The sequence below is a fragment of the Miniopterus natalensis genome, chromosome 2 (genome assembly GCF_054644295.1).
Source record: "Miniopterus natalensis isolate mMinNat1 chromosome 2, mMinNat1.hap1, whole genome shotgun sequence".
Lineage (NCBI taxonomy): Eukaryota > Metazoa > Chordata > Mammalia > Chiroptera > Miniopteridae > Miniopterus > Miniopterus natalensis.
The window spans coordinates 28696707-28721317 of NC_142082.1; the positions used below are offsets into that span (position 1 = coordinate 28696707).

At 37.6% G+C, this 24611-nt stretch overlaps 1 protein-coding gene across 1 annotated transcript in view; it reads right to left on the reverse strand.

Annotated features, from left to right (window-relative positions):
- MYO16 (myosin XVI) overlaps nucleotides 1-24611 on the reverse strand; it is a 385194-nt gene that overhangs the window by 143665 nt on the left and 216918 nt on the right. The window contains exons 23-24 of the mRNA XM_087814233.1: nucleotides 24095-24295; nucleotides 1396-1471 (exon numbers count right to left, since the gene is read on the reverse strand). Of these exons, the coding sequence (XP_087670359.1) occupies nucleotides 1396-1471; nucleotides 24095-24295 (277 nt within the window). The remainder of the gene's footprint in view (nucleotides 1-1395; nucleotides 1472-24094; nucleotides 24296-24611) is intronic.

Here is a 24611-nt window from a genome sequence, read left to right on the forward strand (position 1 = left end):
TGTTGCCATAATGCATAAACATCTAAGGGTACTCGGTAAATTCTGTCTTCTTCCTCAATGTGCCTGTAGCATGTGTTTAGAATAAAACAAAAGACACTAGTTTTTCTCTTGCAACTTGTTAGCAAGCTTATATAAAATAATGACTTTAAATTATTGGGATGCTATTAAAATTAGGAGAATTGCAATGTCACTTGCCATCATCTCATTCTAAATATATATTCTATTATTATAAAATAAAAAACTAAAGAAAATATCATTGCACCAACTGAAAAACATGCTGTATATTAGATCTTGATAAACTGTATGGGTTAAATGCAAGTATCTTATAAATGAAAGTTCAAATCATTGAAAACTAGAAGACTTTTCCAATGATAAAGAATAGAATCAATTATTTCAAAATTTTCCTGCTATGCAATATTATTACAAGTCCATATTTTTATCATTAGCCTCAGCCTCTAAGATAACTTACAAAAACCCTAAGTTCTAAGAGGCAAACAGAGTAATTCCTAGTGAAAAACAATATATTGTAACTGCTGTTTGATTTAAGGTAAATATGTTCCTCAAACCAGAAGTGATATGATGTCCTACTTCCAGCTCAAAGGCATCCACCTATTTTACAAAAGACTCTTATATGCTTCTTTCCCCAGGAAAGATAAATGACTCTATCTCATTTAGAGCAACTTAAAGCACAAAAGATGCTATGTTTTAATTCATTGAAAAGGTTATTAGCAAAATGTGAATCACTGCAGAACTGCAATTAAGCTATTAAGAAAATAACTACCAGAGGAGATAGAATTATACATATTGGCATATATATAATTACACTATACATAAATGCAGTACATAGTTTTATGTAGAGTATAGAATTACAGCTATACATATATAAAGCACTAAGTTTCACAAAGTAGATGGAACCTATAAATTTATATTGATATATACATATATGCATGTGTACATATATACATTTTTGCACTCATTCTACTTTGTGATCATTAGTTCTTTATATGAAATACATAAGAATAAACTACCCCTTGTGTGTGTTTCAGAGTCATCATAAGTAATGGAATTCACCCTGCTGTGGCCTGAATAACTTTGGAAGCCTTATTTGTCTTCATTAGTCTTCACATAAGAGCTTTTCTTTATTCATAACACTAGAGTGTTAAAGGTGTGCTATAATCTCTATGTGCTAAAAAGCTTAGTTAAATTATGGATTCCACTGGACTCCAAATTAAATTGTAACCAATGTATAGTGTGGAAAGATCCATTTTTTATGATTCTGGGCATTAGAATGTAAAAGAACTTCAATTATCCTTTGGCTGGTGGCATATTTTATAGGACAATGTTCAGAGAACTATGAAATGTGTGGTATTTTAGCCACAGGAGGGGAAAACTTACTTTTCATTACGAATAGAAGATTCTGTGAAAGAGAGTCTTTATTTTTTTCAATTGCTCCAACAATTTCATACGTTACCTAGGGTAAAAGAAAATAGCATAATTATTAATGATAAAACATGATCATAGAATAATTTCCTTTAAAGAATAACTGGACTCAGGGGAGGTTTTTAATACTTCATAAAAGAAGCGTCTTCAGGTCTTGGAGTTCACGTTACGGGTAGGTTCAAAGTGCTCGCCTGTGTGCTGTCATTCTACACATTGAACAAGGGACACCTCTCCTATTCTAATTTGCAAAGCCCTCCTCTGATCACTAGTTTAAGTGAAAAGGGTGGTGACTCACATTCATGTAGTCCCTTTATTCTTGAGAACTCTAACCTGCACAGAAAACTCACTAAACCAAGTAGAGAGACTTCATGACACTTTGAATAAGAAGTGTGATTTCAGTTTGATACATTCAACAGTCTCTCTATTAAAACAGTCCTTTTGGATCATTTACACCATGAACCTGAAGTCTTTAAAGTGAAGAAAACATGTGAAACAATAAATTCTGGATTATTCAAGGACAGTTTACTTATGAATACACTTACATGACTTCACTGTCTGCTTTTACTGGTGTTCCAGTCTGGCCTGGGAGACCTGGTCTCTGAAGAGAGACGGTTTCACTGCCTCTCTCAATCCCAACTAAGTGTAACTCCAATCTGGTCTTGAGAAGTCAGATCAGCAATAAGTTTCAACAGCTGCTTCTGCCTCTCGTGAAAACATGTTGAGTCACAGCACCACGCTCAGGTGTCACAGGCTGTCCTGGGCCCTGGTGGCTCAGTACTGAACCGAGGGAGGCAGCCGCCCAATGAACGGCACCTCTTTGCGCCGCATCACCCAGGAGGCAGTATCGGGGCTTAGATCAATAAAGGCAATAATCACCCCACTCTTGGAATTTCAGCTAGACGGTCCTCAGAGGACTGTCTCATTGGCAGCAAAAGGGGACTAAACAGAAAAAGAATCCACGAGACAGAGGCTATGTGCCTACTGAGAGGAACGTAGGAAAAAAGGCCAAATAACCCCTAACGAATCTTGCTTCCTAAATGACTTTCAAACTCCAGTGCCTGGCCATGCCACCCTTACAATAAAGCCTTCCTGAGTTGTTATTCTTTGTTGTCAGAAGAACCTAAATGGCAGAGAAATCCCAAGATGTCTTGAAGTTTCTCAGATCTTTCCAATATGAATTTGGATCAGAAGACTGGCTGAGCTGAGGCAATGCCAAAAAAACTAAACAACTTTCAGATACTCTTAAATCATGATCCCGTGTGGCCTTGTGCCAGAACATGGTTTACCAATATTAAAATGTGAACTATGTATTCTGTTACATATCACACAGTACTGAACATGAACAATGTTTATATAATCTAGAGTAGTGATTGTCAACCAGGGGTGAAGGTGGCTCCAGGGGACACCTGCCACAACTGAGGGAGTTTGTGGGTGGACAGGAATGCTACTAAACATCCTACAGTGCACTGCACAGCTCCCCAGTGAAGAATTACCTGCCCCAAATGTCCACAGAGTTGGGGTTGAGCAACCTTAATCTAGAGATTTGCCTTATCTCTATGCCTTTCTCCAGTAGGGACAGCAGTGCTCAGGAAAACCGTGGAAGAGAAGCCAGAACATCCTTCACAGCCATGTTGAACCCACGTGGACTGGGCAAGTCATTTAATGTCCCAGAGCTGACCCCGTAGTGAAGAGCTCTCCTCCACAGGGCTCTAATCTATTCTAACCTATTTTCCCATGGGAATCTGATGATTCTGAATTAAACACACATACACACACACATACACACACACACGCAATTGTGTGATTTTTCTCTAAATAACAGTCCTTGTTTGCCTTTGTTCCTGCTACGGCCCTGCTTTGTGATGACCATTCCTAATTCCTGCAGTAAAATCCCGACTGTACCTTGAGGGCAGTGAGGATGTGATGGTGTGTTCAGCTCTGTCTCCCTGGAGTATCAAGCTAAATGACTTGTCCACTGGACACATTCAATAAATATTTGGTGAAATTAACAAAAAAAGGTTTTGTTATCTTGTGACCAAATATAACATAACATTGTGTTGGTCTTTTAAATTTAAGATTATGATAATAAGTCTTTCATTATCACAAGATCATGTGCTTTGGAAAGCTCTCATTAATGGCACCCTGGTTGTATTTGGATATATATTTTTAAAGCTGAAGGTCTACATTAAAACTAAAGTTCAGAACTTCTTATTTGGAGATTCCAACTGGCCAAGTTCCACAGAAAAAGAAATTTAACACATACATACAGTAAAGCATTCCATGAGGGCATAGAGTTTAGTAAATATTTTATTTTGCACAAAATTAATAAATCATGAAGCAAATGAACCTAATTATTTTTGTGGTAACAGACAAACTACTTTGGCCCTGAGTCTATCTTCATGTGCTAAATAATATTCTGCAAGGGCCCTCCAAATTTAAGAGCTTCTGACCCTATTTTAAGTTATGGATGATATCAGTATTGACAGGATTTGATTGAAAGCTCAACACAGCCCAGCCGGGCATGGCTCTGCGGTTGAGTGTCAACCTAGGATCCAGGAGATCGGGGTTCGATTCCTGGTCAGGGCACATGCCCTGGTTGCGGGTTGCAGCCAATCAATGACTCTCTCATCATTGATATTTTCTCTCTCTCCCTCTCCCTTCTGCTCTCTGAAATCAATAAAGATATTTTTTTTTTTTAAAAAAAAGAAAGCTCAACACAATTATTAGATACTACCCCAAATAGCTTAGTTATTTTATCATAATTAATATAATAATGCAAATGACTGAAAATGTTACATAAATTTGGCATTAGTGGAATGTCAACACATGGTCCCAAATAATGTTTTTTTCCTCCCCTCATACCAAATCTTGAATCAAGTATTTCCTCAAGGAGCCCTCCCATATTTTAGTGAGAATTGAAATCAGAGACTACCATCTGGACCCTAAAGGTGCAAAATAGCACATTATTATCGGGTTAGTCAATGTTTCTAGTAGTTTTTAGTGGATGGATCTGAGAAATAGATGCACACGACACCCACATATGTGAGGATTTTTTTTTCATTTTAAAGATAAAATACAATCTGATTTCAAATTTGGTCTTTTAACCATGATAATTTCTTCTATCCAAGTTTTCATATTGGCCTTGTTAAAGGCAATTTGAAAATCTAAATAAGTAATTTCCAGTCATGCCCATTTGTTATGTTACATATATAACCTGCTCTCATCAACTTTAAATATTTATTTATTTTTTTAAAATATATCCTTATTGATTTCAGAGAGAAGAAAGAGAGAGAGAGAGAGAGAGAGAGAAACATCAATGATGAGAGAGTCATTGATCAGCTGCCTAGCCTGCAACCCGGGCATGTGCCCTGACCAGGAATAGAACCCCGATCTCCTGGATCCTAGGTCGACGCTCAACCGCTGAGCCACGTCTGGCTGGGCAACTTTAAATATTTTTAATTAAAGTTTTAAATTTGAGATAATTGTAGATGAACATTCAGTTGTAAGAAATAACACAGAAAGATCCTATTGACCCTCTACCCAATTCCCTCCAATGGCAACATCCTACAAAACCATCACAACCAGAATATTGACATTAATGGGGTGAACACTCAGGACATTCACATCACTGCATGGATCACCCATGTTGCCAGTTTGAGGGCACACTCACCTCCCTAAAATCAGTTGAACACATCTGTATCAGTCTACTTCTCCATTCTTTAATCTCTTCCACTGATCTATGTGCCTATCCCTTCACCTCTGTCTTGATTGGTGAAACTTTAAAGAGCGACTGTAAATTAAGTAGACTAATTCCTCCCACATCATTCCCCGTTTTAAAAGTTGTTTTAACTATTCATTCTTCACCTTTCCATATAGATTTTAGAATAATATTCACTATATCTTTTTATCTAAACAAAATTTCACATGATTTTGATAGGAATTACATTAAACCCCTGTAGCAATTTGGGGACAACTATTACTATATCATTAGTAAATTGACTATTTAATGTGTTGTCTTCCAATCCATAAACATGACACGTCTCTTATTTGGATCTTTGATTTTTTTCATCAGCATTTTGTGGTTTTTAGCATACAGATCTTCTACACGTTTTGTTAGATTTACATCCATTTGCATTTTTATGAGCAATTATCAATGTTATATTTTTAATTTACTGTCAGTAGTATATAGAAATAAAATTGATTACTTTATGTTTATATTGTATCTTGTGACCTTGATGAGCTCATTTATCAGTTCCAGGAGTTTTTTCTTTTTTTTTTTTTCCTTTGGTAGATTTCTTGGGATGTTTCACATGGACAATCATGTCATCTACAAATACAGATTTCTTTCTTCCTTTCCAATATGCCTTTTATTTCATTTCTTGTCTTATAGCACTATGCCTTTCAGCACTATGTTTAATAAAATACTGAGAGCAGCCATTCTTGCCTTGTTTTGATCTTATGAGTAAAACGTTCTTTCACTATTGAATATAATGTTAACTGTAGAATTTTATCAAATTGAGGATACTCCCTCTATTTCTATTATTTTCTGAGTGTTTTTTAAATCATGAATGGATGTTAAATTTTATCAATGGCTTTTTCTACATCAATTGATGTGATTATGTGATTTTTTCTTCTTTAGCCTGTTAATATGGTAGATTACTTTGATTGATTTTCAAATATTTAACCAGCTTTGCATCCCCAGGAAAAAAATGAATGATTCATGGTGAATAATTCTTTTTACATATCGTTGAATTATATTTGATAATATTTAAAAGTATTTCGCTGCACAGCCAGTGTGGCTCTGTGGTTGAGGGTCAACCCATGAACCGGGAGGTCATGCTTGGATTCCCAGTCAGGGAACATGCCAGGGCTGTGGCACAATCCTGGTGGGGGACCTGCAGGAGGCAACCGATCGATGATTCTCTCTAGTCATTAATATTTCTGTCTTTCTCTCTCTCCCTTCCTCTCTCTGAAATCAATAAAAACATTTTTTTAAAAAAAGTATTTTGCAGCTGCATCAAGATGGATAGTAATCTTTAGTTTACAGTCTTTTGTGTATTTACTGTCGTTTTCTGATTTTGATATCAGGGTAACAGAAGCTTCCATTTTTCTATAAAAGATTATGTAAAGTTAGTGTTCATTTTCCTTTAAGTATTTGGGGGAAATCTCTAGTGAAACCATCAGGGACTGGAGCTTTCTTTTTCCAGTTAGTTAAGTTACAAATTCATTTCCTTGATGGCTATTGGGCTATTCAAATTACATAGTTCATTGGGTAAATTGAGGTATTGGTTTTCTTGAGGAACAGGTATATTTCATCTAAATTAAGTGTACATGTAACAGCTGGTTGTAACCCCCTTTTGATCTTTTTGATGTCTGCAGGGTCTGTAGTCATAGTAATACTTCCTGTTTTATTCCTGATATTAGCAACTTGTGTCTTTTATCTTTATCATTTTTATTAGAGGTTTGTCATTTTTTATGGTTATTTTAAAAGAACCAGATCCTTGTTTTAATGATTTTCTCTATTTTTTAAAATTCTATTGATTTCCACTCTTTGTGACTGCCTTCTGTTTCTTGCTTTCAGTTTACTTGGCTGTCCTTTTTCTAAGTTCTTAAGGTGGGAGCTTAGATTATGATTTGGGACTTGCTAATATATGCACTTAGTGCTATAAATTTTCCTCTCAGCCTGCTTTAGCCATGTTTCACAAACTTGATCCTTGTGTTTTCATTTTCATTCAATCTAACAGATTTTTAAAAATTCCTTTGAGACTTCTTTTTTTTGACCCATGGATTATACAGAAGGGTAATGCTTAGTTTCCAAGTATTTGGTGATGTTCTTGTCATCTTTCTGTTACTGATTTCTAGTTTGATTGCACTGTGGTAGGTATCTGCACTCTGTATAATTAGAGTTTATTTAATTTTGATTTATGGTCCAGCATAGGTCTTTTTGGATAATGTTCTGTGGGTACTTAAAAAGTGCATATTCTGCTTTTGTTGGTTTGAGTGTTCTATAAAGGAGTAGATCCTGCTGGCTGATGATGATGTTCAGTTCTTCCATATTTCTGCTGCTTCCCTAGGATGATGTTCTATCATTTTTCCAGAAGAGGTTGTTGAAGTTTCCAACTTAATCTTTTGTTCTGGCTGGCTTCCTCTAATACCACTCAGCAGGAGAAGGGAGGCACAGCCTGGTACCATAAGGTGGGAGAAGTCTAGCTTCCCCACTAAGCCTCCTCTGACATAAAAGAAGAGGGGATTCCCTCACTGGCTTATTTCACTTAGCACAATACACTCCAGGTTCCTCCATTCTGTCTCAAAGGGTAAGAGTTACATCTTTTTTTACAGCTGCATAGTATTCCATGGCGTAAATGAACCATAGCTTTTTTATCCACTCATCTACTGATGGGCGCCTGAGCTGTTTCCAGATCTTAGCTATTATAAATAGTGCTTCTAAAAACATAGTGGTGCATATATTCTTTCTGATTGGGGAAAATTATCACATGATCTCACTGACATGTAGAATCTAATGAACAAAATAAACTGATGAACAAAACAGATCCAGAGACATGGAAGCATGGAACAGACAGAGAGATTTCAAAGAGAAGATGGGGGGTGGGAGTGGGAAGAGATTAACCAAAGAACTCATATGCATATAGGCATAAGCCACGGACACAGACAAGAGTGAGGTGAAGGCCTGGGGAGGGGATGGGAGCAGGGCAGAGGGGGTCAATGGGGTGAAAAGGGGACATCTGTAATACTTTCAACAATAAAGATATTTTTAAAAAAGGAGGAAAGGGGGGTTCTCATTACTGCTGAGCAGGTGCAGGCACGGGGGTCCTTGGTCTCTGCTGGAACTCTAGCCACACTTTTCTGGCTGCTGGGTGAGCAGGTGGAAGGAGTTGATGTGGTTCTTTGTTCACTAAGCCACCTCCACCAACTATGTGTGGGGAGAGAGGAGCTATGGCCAGGTCACCTCTGGCAGAGGTGAAAGTCGTGATCCCCGACTAGACCTCCTCTGACATCCCCCAACAGTGGAGGTGGGGTGGGGGGGCACAGTACAAATTCAAACTTTAGCACAATACTAAAATCTGAAATCATACACACTAAAAGGAAAACTATAATTTTAATAAATGTCACTAAAAGTTTATTTTATTGTTTTCATTTTAAAAATTTACAGCAAATGAAGTGGCCATAGCTGAACAAATTTTAATCTGAACTATGGTAATTCATGCTTTCTTTTTGTCCTGAATAAACACAAGAACTTGAAGTAAAATTTGAGAAAAATATGGGAGTAGAAAACCAAAAATCTAAGTCAAAGCTCATCCATGTTGAATCTCTGATAAACCCTCACTATCTAGGGAGAGATGCCCACTTCACCTAATAAAATCCTTCCGTATATGGCACATTTCTAGGTGCTTTTCATTGTACTTTTCTCCTCACTTTCTGCCACTCTGCTCCAAAATTCCTCTCCTGCCTTTCCATTTAGGCAATTCCTTTCCACCTTTTCCAGCTCCCAATGTTAAGTCTTTTTTCCAAGGCTCAGCTCTCTGGGAGGCAACAAGCTGCAGTGGAAGGAGCACCAGCATTGCATGGCAGCCTTCCTCTTCAGTGAGTCCCGCCTGGTAGGCATCCTGGGTCAAGATGCTGAGACTTCATCTCTACAGAACTTGGAAGCTAATGTAGGTCGGTCTCTCAGCCTCCCTCTCTCCCTCTATCATCTATCTATCTATCTATCTATCTATCTATCTATCTATCTATCTATCTATCTATCTATCTATCTATCTATCTATCATCTATCTATCTATCATCTATCTATCTATCATCTATCTATCTATCTATCTATCATCTATCTATCTATCATCTATCTATCTATCTATCTATCTATCTATCATCTATCTATCTATCTATCTATCTATCTATCTATCTATCTATCTATCTACCTATCATCTATCTATCTATCTATCTATCTATCTATCTATCATCATCATCTATCATATCTATCTATCTACCTACCTACCTACCTACCTATCAATCTATCTATCATCTATCATCTATCTCTTGCTTATTTGGTGATATTGAGGATAAGTGGAAAAGTTTGTCAGAACCTAGCTTTGCATAATGCGTATAGTTTTCTAATAATATCCCTCATACCTGCTTCTAATGCTCACCTGTGCTTTCTTCTCAGGCCTTCTCAGAATTTTTTTACAGTATGGGCTTCAGAAGGACTCAGGGAGTCATCTGTGTCATCTATATTGAGGCTGCTAAGTGGGCTGCTTATCCAAAAAGGAGACTCTCATCCTATAACTGCAATTCTCTCCGTCCAAATTGATTCATTACTTTACAGAGGAATTGCTCCCAAATAAAGCAAGTCTCCCCGAAAGTCTAAGCATATCACATTCGTCAGCCTCAGCACTGGATCTCACTGAGACCAGTGGCTTCCAGGAGGCAGGGAGGCAATGACTACATAGAAAAGAAATCATGGAAGCTGCAAAACAGTGGGACAGGGCCACTGGGTTCCTGGGCAAAGCAAAGGGAAGCGAACCTCAGAGCCTAGCTGAATGGACAGAGGCATTTCTCTAAAAGGGAAACCACCAAAGAGGAACTCAGTGTATCCTAGAGACCCCCTATATCTTGGTCAGGCTGCGATATCACGAGAATAGATAAAGGCCTGTCCCCTCAGCTGAGCCACTGGGGGGTGAGGGACAAAGCGGGAGCTGCTGGAGCAGCAGGAAGCAGGTTTTAAGCAGAGGCCTTTCTAGGTCATTCCGGACAGCTGCTCTGCTCACAGCCCTACCCTTCCCTTTCTTGCTGCTTTTTTATTTCAGGGATGAAAGAAGAAAAACATGAAAGTCGCAAAAGATAGAGACCAGTTTAAATACTCCCCTTTCCCCCCTGTCTTTACATTATGCTTCTTTGGTCTTAAGGGCGGGATGATAGGATTCCTGCTGTACTTGACAGCATGCCTCATGCATGTAATGGAGAAATTTATATGCATGCAGCCTCATACAAACCTAAGGAAACTGTCATGTATTCAAAGATTTCCTTTGGAATGATTCTATTCAATAAAACGACTCCAAAGGAAATTTAGCAATGTGCTTATGTTTCAGCAGTGAGCAATACTCATCTAAATGCTTCAGTGTAGATGCCAAATGAAGGGTGCGATATAAACCAGGGAACATGGCAGTGGGCTGCTTTTCTGGAAGTACTTGCTGTAACACTCTGGCACCGCAATAAATATAATTAAAAGACAAATTGTGTTAGCTATATATATGAAAAAGGGAGTATAAAACTTTCACTGTGGCTGTGAATTACAATTCAGCAAGGTACCTCGTTTCCAGGGTCCACAAAGAAAAGGTAAGTTATGAAATGCCAAACCATGGGCATTTCCTTTCTGCATGAAGGCTGTCTGGCTCATGCTTGGCTAATCACCAAGGAAACTGGAATATCCTAAGGTGAGAGAGCTCCTTGGCAACAGCTCTATCCACAATCACTGATTTTAATTCCCCGAGTTGAAAGCAAGAGCAGTTAGTTGGCTTATTCGACCTTGATAAAGACAGTACCGGGGCGTGCCAGAGCCGGGGCGCGAGGTGTGAATACTTCTGCAGCCTCAGGCCCTGTCCCGGCGCCTGGTACCCAGCAGGAGGGCGATGCGAGACTGTGGAATGTGCACTACACTGAGCACCTACTCTGTGGCTAATACCTTCAGTGTTTCAGAAAATGTGCTTCACAGATTCCCTGTAGGAAAACATTCTCTGGTGCTTAATAAACATGCACATACTTTAGACCTCACCCAGACCTCTTCATCATTATTTATAGGACTGGAGCCAAAGGACCTGCACTTTTAACTTGTTCCCCAGATGATTCTGGTGCACGTTCAAGTCTGAGAATCATGGCCCCAGGTATGAGTGACTTACGACGCTCTGTGAACTCTGCCCTCCTGTGATGCTGGCAGAGCATGAGGGAGCCCAGGGACAGGGTTTGCAGAGGATGCATTTTTTTCTGGGCATTTGAGATATGGAACAACTATGAGAGCAGATATTGGTATATTTTAAATTGCTGACAAGTTTAAAATGAGACTACAGTATAATTATACTCAGGCTAAACTTTTTTTCCCTTAGGATAGTTAATATTTTGTAAAAAACTATAGAGGAAGGATTTTCAAATACTTTTTTCTAAGACCTCAGCAATAGAAGCTGTTATTGCGGTGCCCTGTGTAAGTCAGATACAGTGCTGGAAGTCAGGGGAAAGTAAAAGAGAGTACTAAAGTAGAAGAGACAAGGGACCAAGGGTTATGAAGAGGGGTTCATATTCTAGTTTCCACTCATCAGCCTAAAAAAAGAACACATGGGACACAGGCTGCGATAATTAACTCTGAAAGCATGAGTAGCCGGCTTCTCTGAACCTGTTTCTTACTTATTCCATTTAATGTTGAAGTGGGACCAGTTCACACTCTAGTTTAATGATTGTATTAGCATAGCCCGTCAATAAAAGAAATTATTTTTAAGTGATTAGAATAGGTTATATATGCACATAGTATACAGGCATAAGTAGATATCATCTATGCAGATTTTCAAATTGCCTTTGATGTGGTTAATCGCAGACACTAACAAAAATAATCTTCATTAAATCAGCATTAAAAGACTATATTTGAAAAAAATAAAGGAAAACAGCCAGAACTGATCTTTAAAAAATATTTCATAAAATACAATTCATGTTCATTTATAAAATTTGGAAAATACAAAAATAATAAAATAAAATTTACCTCTAATTCCTTTTTCCAGAGATAGCCTCTTTTCTTTTCTCTTTCTCTCCCTCTCTCTGTATCTCTCTCCCTAGCTGATCTATTTTTATCTAAGTGTGCACTTTCAAAAGAATGGGGCTCCATCACACATTGTGCTTGGTGATGCCTTTCCCTGTCACATACGCCGTTTGCTCTCCGGTAAGCCTCTGTCCTTGTCTGCTCTGTGGTCTCTCACCCAGCCTTCCATCTGGGCTGTCACGGGGCCCAGCAGAAGACTGGAGCGTAAGACTAAGGTAAAAGCCTTGGCAGTTCCTCCTCCCCAGCAAACACTGGCTCCAGTCTCATCTCACGGCCCACTCTCCACAGCCCCAGTTTTTCTGGGCCAGCCTACCATGCTTCCAGCTCCCACTAGCTGTCCTTAGCTCCCAGTCAGGTAACACTGTCTCCTCCCTTCTCTCTCCAGCCTCACCAGAGGTGGCTGCTTCCACTGGGGACACATCTCTGGGTCACCTCACTGTCCCCTGTCTGTCCTCAGCTTTTCCTGCAGAAGTCTTCTCCCTAATCTTTTTCTTATTAAAAATTTGGCACAGTTCCTTTTTCAGGCTAGCTCCTGACCAACGTCCACCGTTCCCAATTTCTTCTTTTGTCTAATGCTGCTTTGGCGCTGACAGCTCGGATGTTCTGCCTGCTCCGCAGCTCACAAAAGGACAGGGAGAGATACCGTGTTTATCACTGTTCAAAACACCTGAAGAGAGATAGCAAAGCTCTTGAAGGTATAAAGGAAAGCAGGGAGAATGAAGCAGGAAATAGGAGGGCTGTGGATGAAGACAGTGATAAGCACTATTCATTCCAGAAAGACTGAGGGTGAACGGAGATATGGTCTAAGCCTATAAATGGATCGCGCGGAGGGAGCAGAAGGGATCTCAGCGCGCCTGCAGGGATGCGCGGCCTTGCGGGTTAGAGGAGGGAGGGATGGGAACAAGAGAGGACTGCAGACCAGGCCAGAGACATAAATATTACATCTCTTCAATTCTTCACTCAGGCAGAAACCTGGAAGCAAACAGAAAAGTGCTCGAGCGGTAAAACCATGGTGTTACAGTGTTATAATCTTAGGAAGGCCTTTTGTGGCATCACTTAGATTTATGCTTAGACTTTATATGCCTTAATTTTCCTTCTCTCTTACTCTTACCTAGCTAAGAGATTATCCTCTGTTTCCAGATAAAACACTACATTAGAATTAGATAGTTTTCTACAGCATGGGCACTCTACCTTGTAAGGCAATATGTTGAAGAAAAATTAACTTGCTAATCCTATTATCACATAATGTATTTCTGATATGTATATCTATATTTCCATGTGGCAGAAGTGCTAAAAGTTAGCTTCCCTAACAAAACCACCTTCATTGACAACTTAGGCACTTCAGTGTGTGTGAAACCATATTGTGACAATATGAGATGAGTCAGCAGAAGAAAAGAAAGAAATCAGAATGTCCCAGGACACTGTACAGTGCCTCCTCTGTGGTTGACACATGGAGGAACTTAACTTGCAGTTACATCTGTAGTTCTGGTTATTTTATAGGACTACAATGACTGAATTGAGTCTGTGAGTGCCTTTGAAAGAAAATAAAGAACTTTCTACTGCTAGAAAAATATGACTGGAGCTGCCCAAATTTTTATCTGGTTATAAGAAAAGGATTGTCCCTACTGAATGTATTTTAGGAGGTAGTGTATGCCAAAAATGAAATTGAGTCTTGATATCACATCCCCTGAGTTGGGCTTGTTCAACTATAAGGTCCATGAAGAACAAGAGTGTTAAAATGATCTGCAGGATCTGATTTTTTAAGGAGAAAGCGAAGTTTATCCTTCAAGCAAGAAGAGATAAGCTAAAAGGTACAAATGTTTGAAAGAATGGTTTATGGACAGTTGATAAAGAAAGCAGCCATCACTGCCACTACTTTAGGTCTATTACTAACATGGTGTATCAGAATAATGACATTCAATTTTGAACAGTGCTATCTGACAAGCAAGAAGATAAATGAAATAGAGGCAGTTAGTATGACTTTACATAAAAATATTCATTCATCCCTTTCTTGATAATTACTACTTATGTTATACTAACACAGTGTTAGGAGACTATTAAAGTAACCTGAGAGGCTAAGGAAGGCCATATGAACTAGGGTACCGGAATAAGAAGGAGTGTTTTTAGAATAAAGAGATGAACAGGGAAGAGAGTAGCTTATATTTGATAATTAACTGGATTTCTGATTTTACCATGAGTTGTAAAGTAAAATAAATAAATCATTTTTATTTATTTACTTTTTGACGTGCATTGAGAGGGAGAGAGTTTGGGAGGTAGCTAGGGAGTTTAATTTAGTTAGCTTTTGGATTGTTTGCATTTCAGATGCTACCCAAGTAGAGATATTAAAAAGCAGATAGGTGGGTATGAAGCCCACAGGAGAAATAGTTACACTGGAGACTTGGGAGTCATCTCACAGACAAAACTGAATCATGATAGTAAATAAACTCCTAGGAGAAGACATCAAATACTACCATGAACATCGATATTTATGAAATGGTATTCACTTATCAGTCACTTTTATAATCTCTTTCCATCATGTTATTTACATGATGCAAAATATATAATACCAAGAAGAGAGGTAGTTGGGATTAACAGGTGATAAAAACTCAAGACTTTGAGATGCAGCTAGAACACAATATATCAACCCGAATATATGTAAAGATTAGATTTTAGCAAAAGGAATAAAAGATCATTTTCAGGAAATACACATGGGTCTGATAATTTTTTGTCTGGTTTCACCTCTATCTGAGATTTGCTGAAAAGAGTCTCAATTTCATGTGTAGTAGAAAATTGATCTCTTTATAGCATCAATATTTATAAGCAGAGGCTTCTATTTTTTATCTTTCCATTAAGTGAGTCTATCTAATAGTCTTGTTTGCTTGCAATCTGATTCGCTTTAAGTTGATAAATACTAATTTTTAAAAAGTTATTAGGAACACATGGTATTATTGTTAAGAGTCTTTATCTGGATATCTAGAATATAAATATGGACATTGCCTTGAAATAGACACATCTGAAATTTATAAATATACCTCATTGGTTCTTTTAAAAGACAAAAAACAATCGCCCTGGGCCCAGTGGCTCAGTTGATTGAGTGATATCCTGGGCACTGAAAGGTCACCAGTTCCATTCCCAGTCAGGGCACATACCTGGGTGGTTACGGAGAGCAACTGATCAATGGTCCTCTCTCACATCGATGTTTCTCTCTCACTCTCCTTTCCTCTGTCTCAATTCAATAAAAACATATTTCTCTAAAAAGTACTGTTTTTAAAAAAGATAAAAAATAATCTACTACCAATAAGACACCAATATTCTAGGAAATCTACATTTTCTTATTATAACTGTCAGCCCATGAAGATATCAGAAGCTATTAAACTTTGAAGAAACAGTGAGAGTCCCTAAATGGCACCCTGCATTTTCTCTTCTTTACCAAACCCTAGGTAAGTAAACATTTATCAAGTCTCCTACAAAAAATTAGGCCCCAAATGAAACTGATAGAAGCAGCAGAGCACCAGGAGTCTGGTAGAGTTAATTTTATTTTTCTAAAAGTCTGTGGAAGACGTGAAAACATACAGATGTAAATTAAGCTCTTTCTGTGTGAGTCAAAATATCTTTGTCAAATAACCTTTAATAGTATCTATCAGTTTGGCTTAGACCAGACAGATTTCATTGTTATGTCTGGGGATTCTGCCTGGAGAAAAGAAAGAGAAATAAAGGGAAGCCTCCCTATTGATTAGTCCAGCTCTTTTCTCTTTTGATTTAAAGGTTCACTTTCAGAGTCCTCTTGGGCACATTGTGTCTCCTACAAATCTCTGGGGGGCGGGGGTGTGGAGGTCAATTGACAAGCTACAGAAGGTGTTCCTGACACAGGTAGAATTAGAAAATTAAACAGGCCAAGGTTTCCTTTGCATACATGTTATGTAAATATGTCTAAGGACAAAGAGATTGGCTTTCACCAGTATTCACCTAGAATCTACTGCAGTAACAATGAGATAAACATCTCTGCTTCTCAGAGATCTGGGTAACAGAATAAATCTAAACCAATACACTTCAAACTTAATTTATTCAACAATAGGGTAGATCCTTTTCAGGGAGAAGAAAAAAAATTCAGGTATTTTATAGACTTGCCACAAATCAGTAACATCATTCTTTTCTCCACATCACTTCTATCAGCAACGATTTAGTAATATGGTTTCCATAAAGGCCTGTGGAAATCAGTGACATGAATAATAATCATCAGGGCTTACAACTGTATTGCAGAGATGTGCTTTGGGGCGATGGAAAAGGAATCCTGACGAATACAGTCAAAATCCACCCACAGAAAGACACATCTACAAGCACATTATATAAAAAGGCTATTCTGTCATAAAGTTACCTCTCTGAATACATATATAAATTGCAGACAATGCTTTAATTTTCTTAAGGTAAATGATATTGAAAGGATCTTTTTAAATCTGCACTAAAGTTTCACATCTCGGGGGGGGGGGGTGAAGGCCAATTGACAAGCTACAGTATGCTTGGACACAATATTAGTTATAAAGCCAAATGGTAAAGAACATAACCTTTTACAAAAACCTCTTTAATCAAGGTTGGACTCCTCATCACAAAAATATCCTGTATATTTAGTGAAAAACAGAATGTCACATTACCATAAGTTAAAACATTTACTTAAATGTTTAATTTTTTAATATTATAGTTTCCATAGGTAGAGAAATAGCTCAATTTTTTGTGCTTATCTTTCACTGAAGTTTTTCAAGTGTGATAGGAAGAGCAAGAAAATATAACAACTGTGGTGGTTACATCTTCCCTATCACCTGCTGAAGTGATATTAACATTGTGATAAATAAAAATAAATATTCTAACATGACTTACAAAATATTGCTTTATGTAATGTGAGCACATTCATAAGATGTAAAAATTAACAAATATATATTTTTAACTAATCAAGAACATTTTACCACTGACTTAATCTGAGTAAGTCAATTGGGTCTCTAATATTATGGTGTGAGAATATAGCCAGTTGATTAGATTCCTGAAATATTTTCAGGTCATCAGCATCTATGATTGATGAGTTGAAATTTTTGCTATATATGGTGCATTGAAAGCTATTGTTAGGGAAATATGACTCACATATTCGATACAACATCTCAAAATAATCATACTTGTATTTATTGCTTGTTCATCATTTAACCTTCAGAACAAGTTTACGAGTTTAACCTTCAGAACAAGTTTGTGAGTTTCATGTCTATATTCTCCTTAATTACAAACTTCACAGGTGTGTCAACTTTAGGTCAGTGTCCTACTCAAGTCATAGCAATGGAACCCAGGATGTCCCAGTGCATTGTATTTTTCCACTACACCGCATGGATTCTATGACTATAGACAACAAACACTTAAAAATTTTCACCACAAACCATGGTGAAGAGAGAAAAATATGGGGCTTGAGAAAGAGACATGGTATTGTGACCCCCTAGGTTGTCGTGGGTTGAATAGTGTCCCCTCCCCCCAAATTCATGTCCACCCAGAACCACAGATGTAACTTTATTTGTAAATAAGATATTTTCAGGTAAAATTAGTTAAGATGAGATCATACTGAATACAGTGGGCCCTAAATCCAAAGACTGGTGTCCCTCAAAAAGAGGAGAGGAAATACAGAGACACCCCTAGGAAGAAGGCCATGTGTGGATGCAGCACGCTGTCTCTAAGCCAAAAAAATGTCGATTGCTGGCAACCACTAGAAGCTATGAGAGTGGCTTGGAAAAGATTTATCTCAGAGCCTGCAGAAAAAAACAAATCTGATGACACTGGATTTTGGACTCTGGCCTCCAGAACTGTGAGAGAATAAATCTCTGCTGTTTTAAGCCACCCAGCGTGTGACACTCTGCTGTGGCACCCTCAGGAGATTCATACATAGCTGTTTAATCTTTGGTAAATCAATGACCTTCACCAAGGCTTTCTTAACTGGAAAACTGACATGGCAACATTTATATACATGGTGAAGATGTCTCAGAAGCACTTTATAAACTGGAAAATGCTATGAAAGCATCAGGCATCCCTACTGATCAGGGAAGGCAGAGATCAATGAAATTTGGATTAAGCCAAGAACTTGACAATTGGAAGGATGGGTGAAATTTGGAAAGAAAGAGGGCATTCCAGGTGAGAAAAAGCATATGCGCATTAATAGAGGTGGAGAAATGTAGGAGTCGCTTTCAAATGAATCAAATTTGACAAAGAAATTCTACAATGTTATGAGTTAAAACTACTCACTTCTCTTTTAGTTTGTAAATGCTGAACCAATGAACACTGTATTAGTTTCCTAGGGCTGCTGTAACAAATAGGCACAATCTGGGTGCCTCAAAATAAGACAAATTTATTATCTCACAGGTGCAGAGGCCAGAACTATGAAATCTGGCAACACTGCTCTCTGAGGCTGCAGGGAGCACTACTTCCTTGCTTCTTCAAGCTTCTGGTGGCTTCAGACGTTCTTGGCCGGTGGTTGCATCACTCCAATCTCTGCCTCTGTGGTCATAAGCTTCCTTTTCTCTCTCAAATCTTTCTTTGCCTTACTCTTATAAAGATACTTATCACTGGTTTTAGAGCTCATCCAGATAATCCAGGATTATCTCCTCATCTCAGGATCCTTTACTTCATTATATATTCAAAGACCTTTTTTCCAAATGAGATCCCATTCACAGGTTTTAACAATGAGCACATGGATGTTTTTCTTGGGTTGCCAGCACTCCATCCACTACAATAATTAAGTGTTTGGAGAAAGAAGGAAGCTAAAACTCAGACACATCATCTTAGGTAAGAACAATATCACCAATTTGATTTATTTAAACCATGAAGGTCAGCAATAGAATGGAACATATATATGAGATCCAGAGGCAATCACTTCATGCTAAAAAATAAAATAAAATCACAACAACAAGTTTCAGGCAAAGACCTTATGAGCAGAAAACAAAGAAGGTCAGGTAGCTAGAGTCATATATTTTACAACTTTTAATTTTGACCTATATTTTCATTAATTTAATTCTTGTTACTTCAGTTCGCCTTATCATCTCCTAATCTATTCCCTTTTCTCACATTAAAATTTAGAAACTTCAAAATACTATTTCCCATTAGAGTTAGTTCAGAATCACCTTAATGGAAATTAAATTTTCCTAAGAGCCTATGTCTTTTGCCAAATAATAATTCTTTTTTCCTTCAAGAATCTTAATTTTAAAAGCCAATAAAATTAGACACACTTCTGAAGTTAATGCTTATCCATCATTTAAATCACCAGTAAAAGTTTAAGAGCAATTCCTAAAACAGGTAATCCCCTATATGATTGAAAATTTGCTAAAACAAATAACAACAAAACACAACTCACAACCTTTTAAATTCAGATTCGTGCTCATTAATGAGGCCCTGTTAATATTTCATGTGCAGCCTCTTCCCATTTACTTTAAAATATTTCTGTAATGGAGATTAGAAAATACACCATGCTCCTATGAGTAATGAAAATTTCAAATGTGTTTAGGAAAGATCTTTAGCTACAATGCAAATAATGTTGCTTAAACATGTCTAAAAGGGCCTCTGAGCCTCTGTTCCAAACAATATTCAGAACCATGGGAGGGTCCTATAGTCAGAACGAGATGGGTGAGTCTATTCTGGGGGGGGCTAGATGTCAATATCATCACCAGTACTAATGTTTATCTCTCTTATGAGATTTAGTGAGTTTTCACTAACAAAACCAGGTGAACCAGTCACAGCACAGCAAGTGGTTATGAGAATGACTCTCTAGTCCATCCATCTGGCCAAAGAAGAGGCTAAAACCAAGCCAAGGACCCCAGAACCATGGAGCTCTACTTTGGGATTGACTTTAACATCAAAGAGCTATTGAAGAATGCTCATCCTACCAGTTAACTCTTTGCTACATCTCTTGATTTACAAAATGCAAAATGTGCTGTTTTTCTTGAAAATGCAATAGCTCGAAATTTAAGTACATGTAGCTATGTCTGATGATTAGAATGGCATATGGCTTGACATATTGTCACAAATTACATATAATCTATACTGTAACGTGTGAATGAGTCCTTAGGGAGTCCTTGAGCTAAGACTCATTAGTACATCTCAGTGAAATGAGAGATTTCATAAAACCACAAAACTGACTCCAATTATGGAAAATCCTGCTTAAAATATAAAGGTGCTTTTACGGGAAAATCCATGATTCACGGGATTTTGGCTCTGTGGCAACTAACCAAATGGCTGTCTCTGCTATGCTTTATTGCTATTAGAATTTAGTAAAATAAGTATATTCATTAAAACTATTCATATTTTTCCCCAAAATTTGCTTTAAAAATTTAAATTTAAATTTCATTAAGTGCTTATAGAATAATTTTTAAAAGCAAACAAAGTAACTAATAAAATATTATTTTAAAGCTGGATCTCATTCAAGTTAACACAATTAGCATTTATTGAACACCTCTCCAAGATGCAACACAAACAGACTTATAAGACAGGTCAGGTATATACTGACTAAAGATAGATCTTATGAAACATAGAGAAAAATAATTTTCTAAAATCATTACTTATACATTAGTGTAATTTTTCAACTAAATCCTATAAAGTCAATAGATGTGTAATATAAAAAAATAGATTAAAAAATCTGAATAAGGATTAAAAGATTGCTACTGTTATAAAGAAGTTTTAAAGGCTAAATGGGAGAATTAGGAAAGATTGTCAAGAGTAAAGATGTGTCATTAGAGACTAACACTAAGATTATCCACGCCCTTGTATCCCAATTACTAAGTACAGATGGGAAAGTTGGACACTGAAGAAGGCTGATAGGAATAAAATGATTCATAGTGTTGGCGGAGAGCTCTGCAGACCCTGGAAAGAAAGACGAATAAGTAGGTCCTAGAGCAAATTAATCCTAAAACATCGCTGGAGGCAAAAATGACAAAACCGAAGTTGCCTTGCTTCAGGCACATTATGAGAAGGCAGGGTTCTTTGAAAAGACAGTAATGTTGAGTAAAACATAAGGCAGAAGTAAAACAGAAAGACTAAATATAAAATGGATTGATTCCATAAAAGAAGCCATACATATGAGTCTACAGGAGCTGGGCAGGGTCATTGAGGACAGAACATTGTGGACATTGCTCATTCATAGGGTCACGAGGAGATGGAGACAACTCAATGGCATGTAAAACACACACACACACGCACGCAGGCACACATCTTTCAAATATAAAAGAAATAACTCTAGAATGTTATTAACTGTTATATATAAAATCTTCCACTGACTTTCTCTCTACATCCATTAACTACTCAAGCCATCATATGGCATCGATCTACTGTAACTTGTCACAAAACTGCTCCTTGGCCTAACTGTCCCATGCAGGAGCATTTCCTGTTGACCCCCTCCTCCTTCCTTTTGCTAGGTTTCTTTGATTCTGGTCTTTCCTACTACCTTCTTTTCTCCATGTCCTTTCTGGGTGAAATGATCAAGATACACATTTTCAAAAATATGACCGCATTTCTAAAAACAACCGAACTCTTTCATTTCAGGGTCAAGTATTTTCAGCATCCTATTGGGATTTCCATTAAAACCTCAAATTCAAAACATCTAAAACTGAAACTCTTTCCTTCTAAACTGCCTTATTCTCCAGGATTTCTCCTCGTGGTTGGCATAATATGACCATACAAGGGGGGTGAGAAACCTCAGTGTTATTTCAAGCTACGTCTCCTCCCTTGCTCTGTGCATCCAGTCAGTCTCTGTCCCCAGTCCCTTCCTTAGGAAAGCCTCCTCTGCTACTGCTCACAGCTATTGCTCACATGCAGTCCTTGCCTGAGTGTTTCCATAGTCCCCTTTTCTTTTTTCCTCAATCCATCTTATATCATGTTTTTCTTACTTCATCCCCCACCCTCTCTGAAAACATGTGATGAATTAACGTCAGTCAAGAAAACAAAGTTCTGAGTAGTACATACATATTTATTCCTGACTTGGCCAAAAACAGTCGTTTTAGACTTTTCTCCTACCATGCTCGACAGACTTAACTGAACTTCTTGTACCATTTCCCAACTACGATGTGGCTGGATATGGCAGATGGTGCACAGCCTTTATCTTAGTTGCTTTCCTGTAGTGCAGAGGTTGAAAGGCAGGAATGTTACCCTTCCCAGGCTCCTTTGCAGCTAGAATCTGACTGTTCTGTAGCTTCCAGCACCCCAGCACTATGGCACACTATTTAGAAGGAGAAGTGATGGAGGCCGCACATCTGCTCCCTCTGCTGTTTTACCTGGAAAGTATGCCATGAAGATGTGTTTTTCTCTGGCAGTGGAGATCTCCAGGCCCAGTCACTGACCTCTTCCATGTTGAGTACCAGGGTATGGGTATTTTACTGGTACAGTTGGTAACACTAACCTGTAGCAGCCTTCTCCATAGGGATAGAGGCCTCCTGATCAAAGATGAGGCCATAACTACATTGGTAGCCTAGTTCTGTGATGTGGTTTTAATTAGGGTCATTTCTGAAAGTTCAGCTTAGAGTCTTGCAATAATCATTTTCCTGTACTAAAGTTACTTCCTGCTTTAACAGCCAGAATGGATTCTGTCCTATGCAACTGAATCCTGAGGGTGACACATGACATTCACTTGCAAAAATCCATGTCGTTACTGGAATGTCCTTACCTTTTATTCTTAGTAAGCTCTAACTTACCCTTGGAGGCTGAGGTCGCATTTCATCTCCCTAGAAAACATTTCTATACTTTTTTTTAAAGCCAAATAACTGCTTCCTTCTCTGTGGTACTATAGAATTTTGTTAATATTACTAATGTTCTAAACAAATTGTATCATAATTATTGGATAATTTTCCTTTTCCTTATTTGACCATGAGATATTTGAGGGCAAGGAATATGTTTTACTCCCCTCTGAATCTCTCCTGCTCTAGGTTAGGCGAGCAGAAGAGACTCAATAAACACTGGCTGAAGTGAACTGCAATAAACTGAGTGCAATGTAAGAGAGTGAGGAGACATTTCACCCTCTAATATGTAATTTGTATTAAGTGCCAAATGGGGGAAAATACCTGCGAGCTACAAATTTAAAAGTAGAAGATATTAACTATAGATGGGAGCTGGACTGAAGATAAGTGGGATATGGTTTTAAGTATTAAAAGATAGATACAATTTGACCTTGTGAAGAAGACAAGAGGGCTATTTTAAGCTTGAATGTGAGGGAGTTTAAGGGAGGAGATGGGGGGGGATGTAGGGAAACAGTGGGTGGATCAGAAAATAATAACCTGAATGGAGGTATTGCATACGGCAGTTGTGACAGATTAGTCATGAAAAAAGAGAGGTTATCAGCTTGGAGTAGTCTAATTTTTTTTTACACAGGTAAGAGTGATTCCTTGAAGGTTTTAAAGAAAGAAGCATTTTTCACAAAGCTGGCTAGGGAATTACAAGATCTGGAAATAGCTTTCTTAGGTTGATATACTTTAAGAAAAATAATACTAAAACTCATTTTAAGGGTAAGTAAATTCAGGTGTCCAATGTTTGTTTGGATTATGAAAATATTCCCAAATTCACAGAGGAGCTCTTTGTATTAAATCACATTTCTTTGGCTCATATTAAGTTATAATTCTCCAATCATCATGAGAAGGATCATACTGCAGGCTTCATCACCCACATTCTAACTTTGCTAAGTCCTTATCAGGCCAGAAGAAAATAGCTTAGAAAAGGAAAATGTTGTGGGTTGTACACCCAACTTTCATTTATCAAAATAAACTCTAAATTATCATAAACTTTAAAGCTTCTCCTTGGTCCATTAGTGCATATGATAAATTACGTAATTAGCTTTGAACTTACCCGTCCTGCATAGTGCATAATAGTGAATGCCGTGCCTTGATCTTTGAGGGCAACATTCCCATTGCCATCCTTTATGGGGGAATATACTGCATTGGTATTTGAGGATTCAAGGAGACTTTGTAGTTTTTTTGAAAGATTTGGTTCCATTGACCAACTCATTTGACTTTCTTCATCCAATAAAGAGAGAAATCCAGATGGCTTCTGAAAGTTAAGAGGAGAGCATTTTTTTCTTCTGTTACTCAATTTGATGGTTTTCTTATTTATAAATGATCCATTTATATTTTCATTATTTCATATAAAGCACTCAGAAAATGTCTTTACTTTTAACATACATCTATTTTTGCTCACTGTTGAAGTAAAAACTCTGATGCAATGTAGGCCCTAAATACTATTTGTTAATTAGAGGAATGAATAAAAAAAATGAAAGAGTATATCTTAATGTCATTAAGACACTGAAGTTATTAAAAAGTATAATCTCATCTCAAAAAAAATTAAATTTCCAACTATAGGAAAGTTG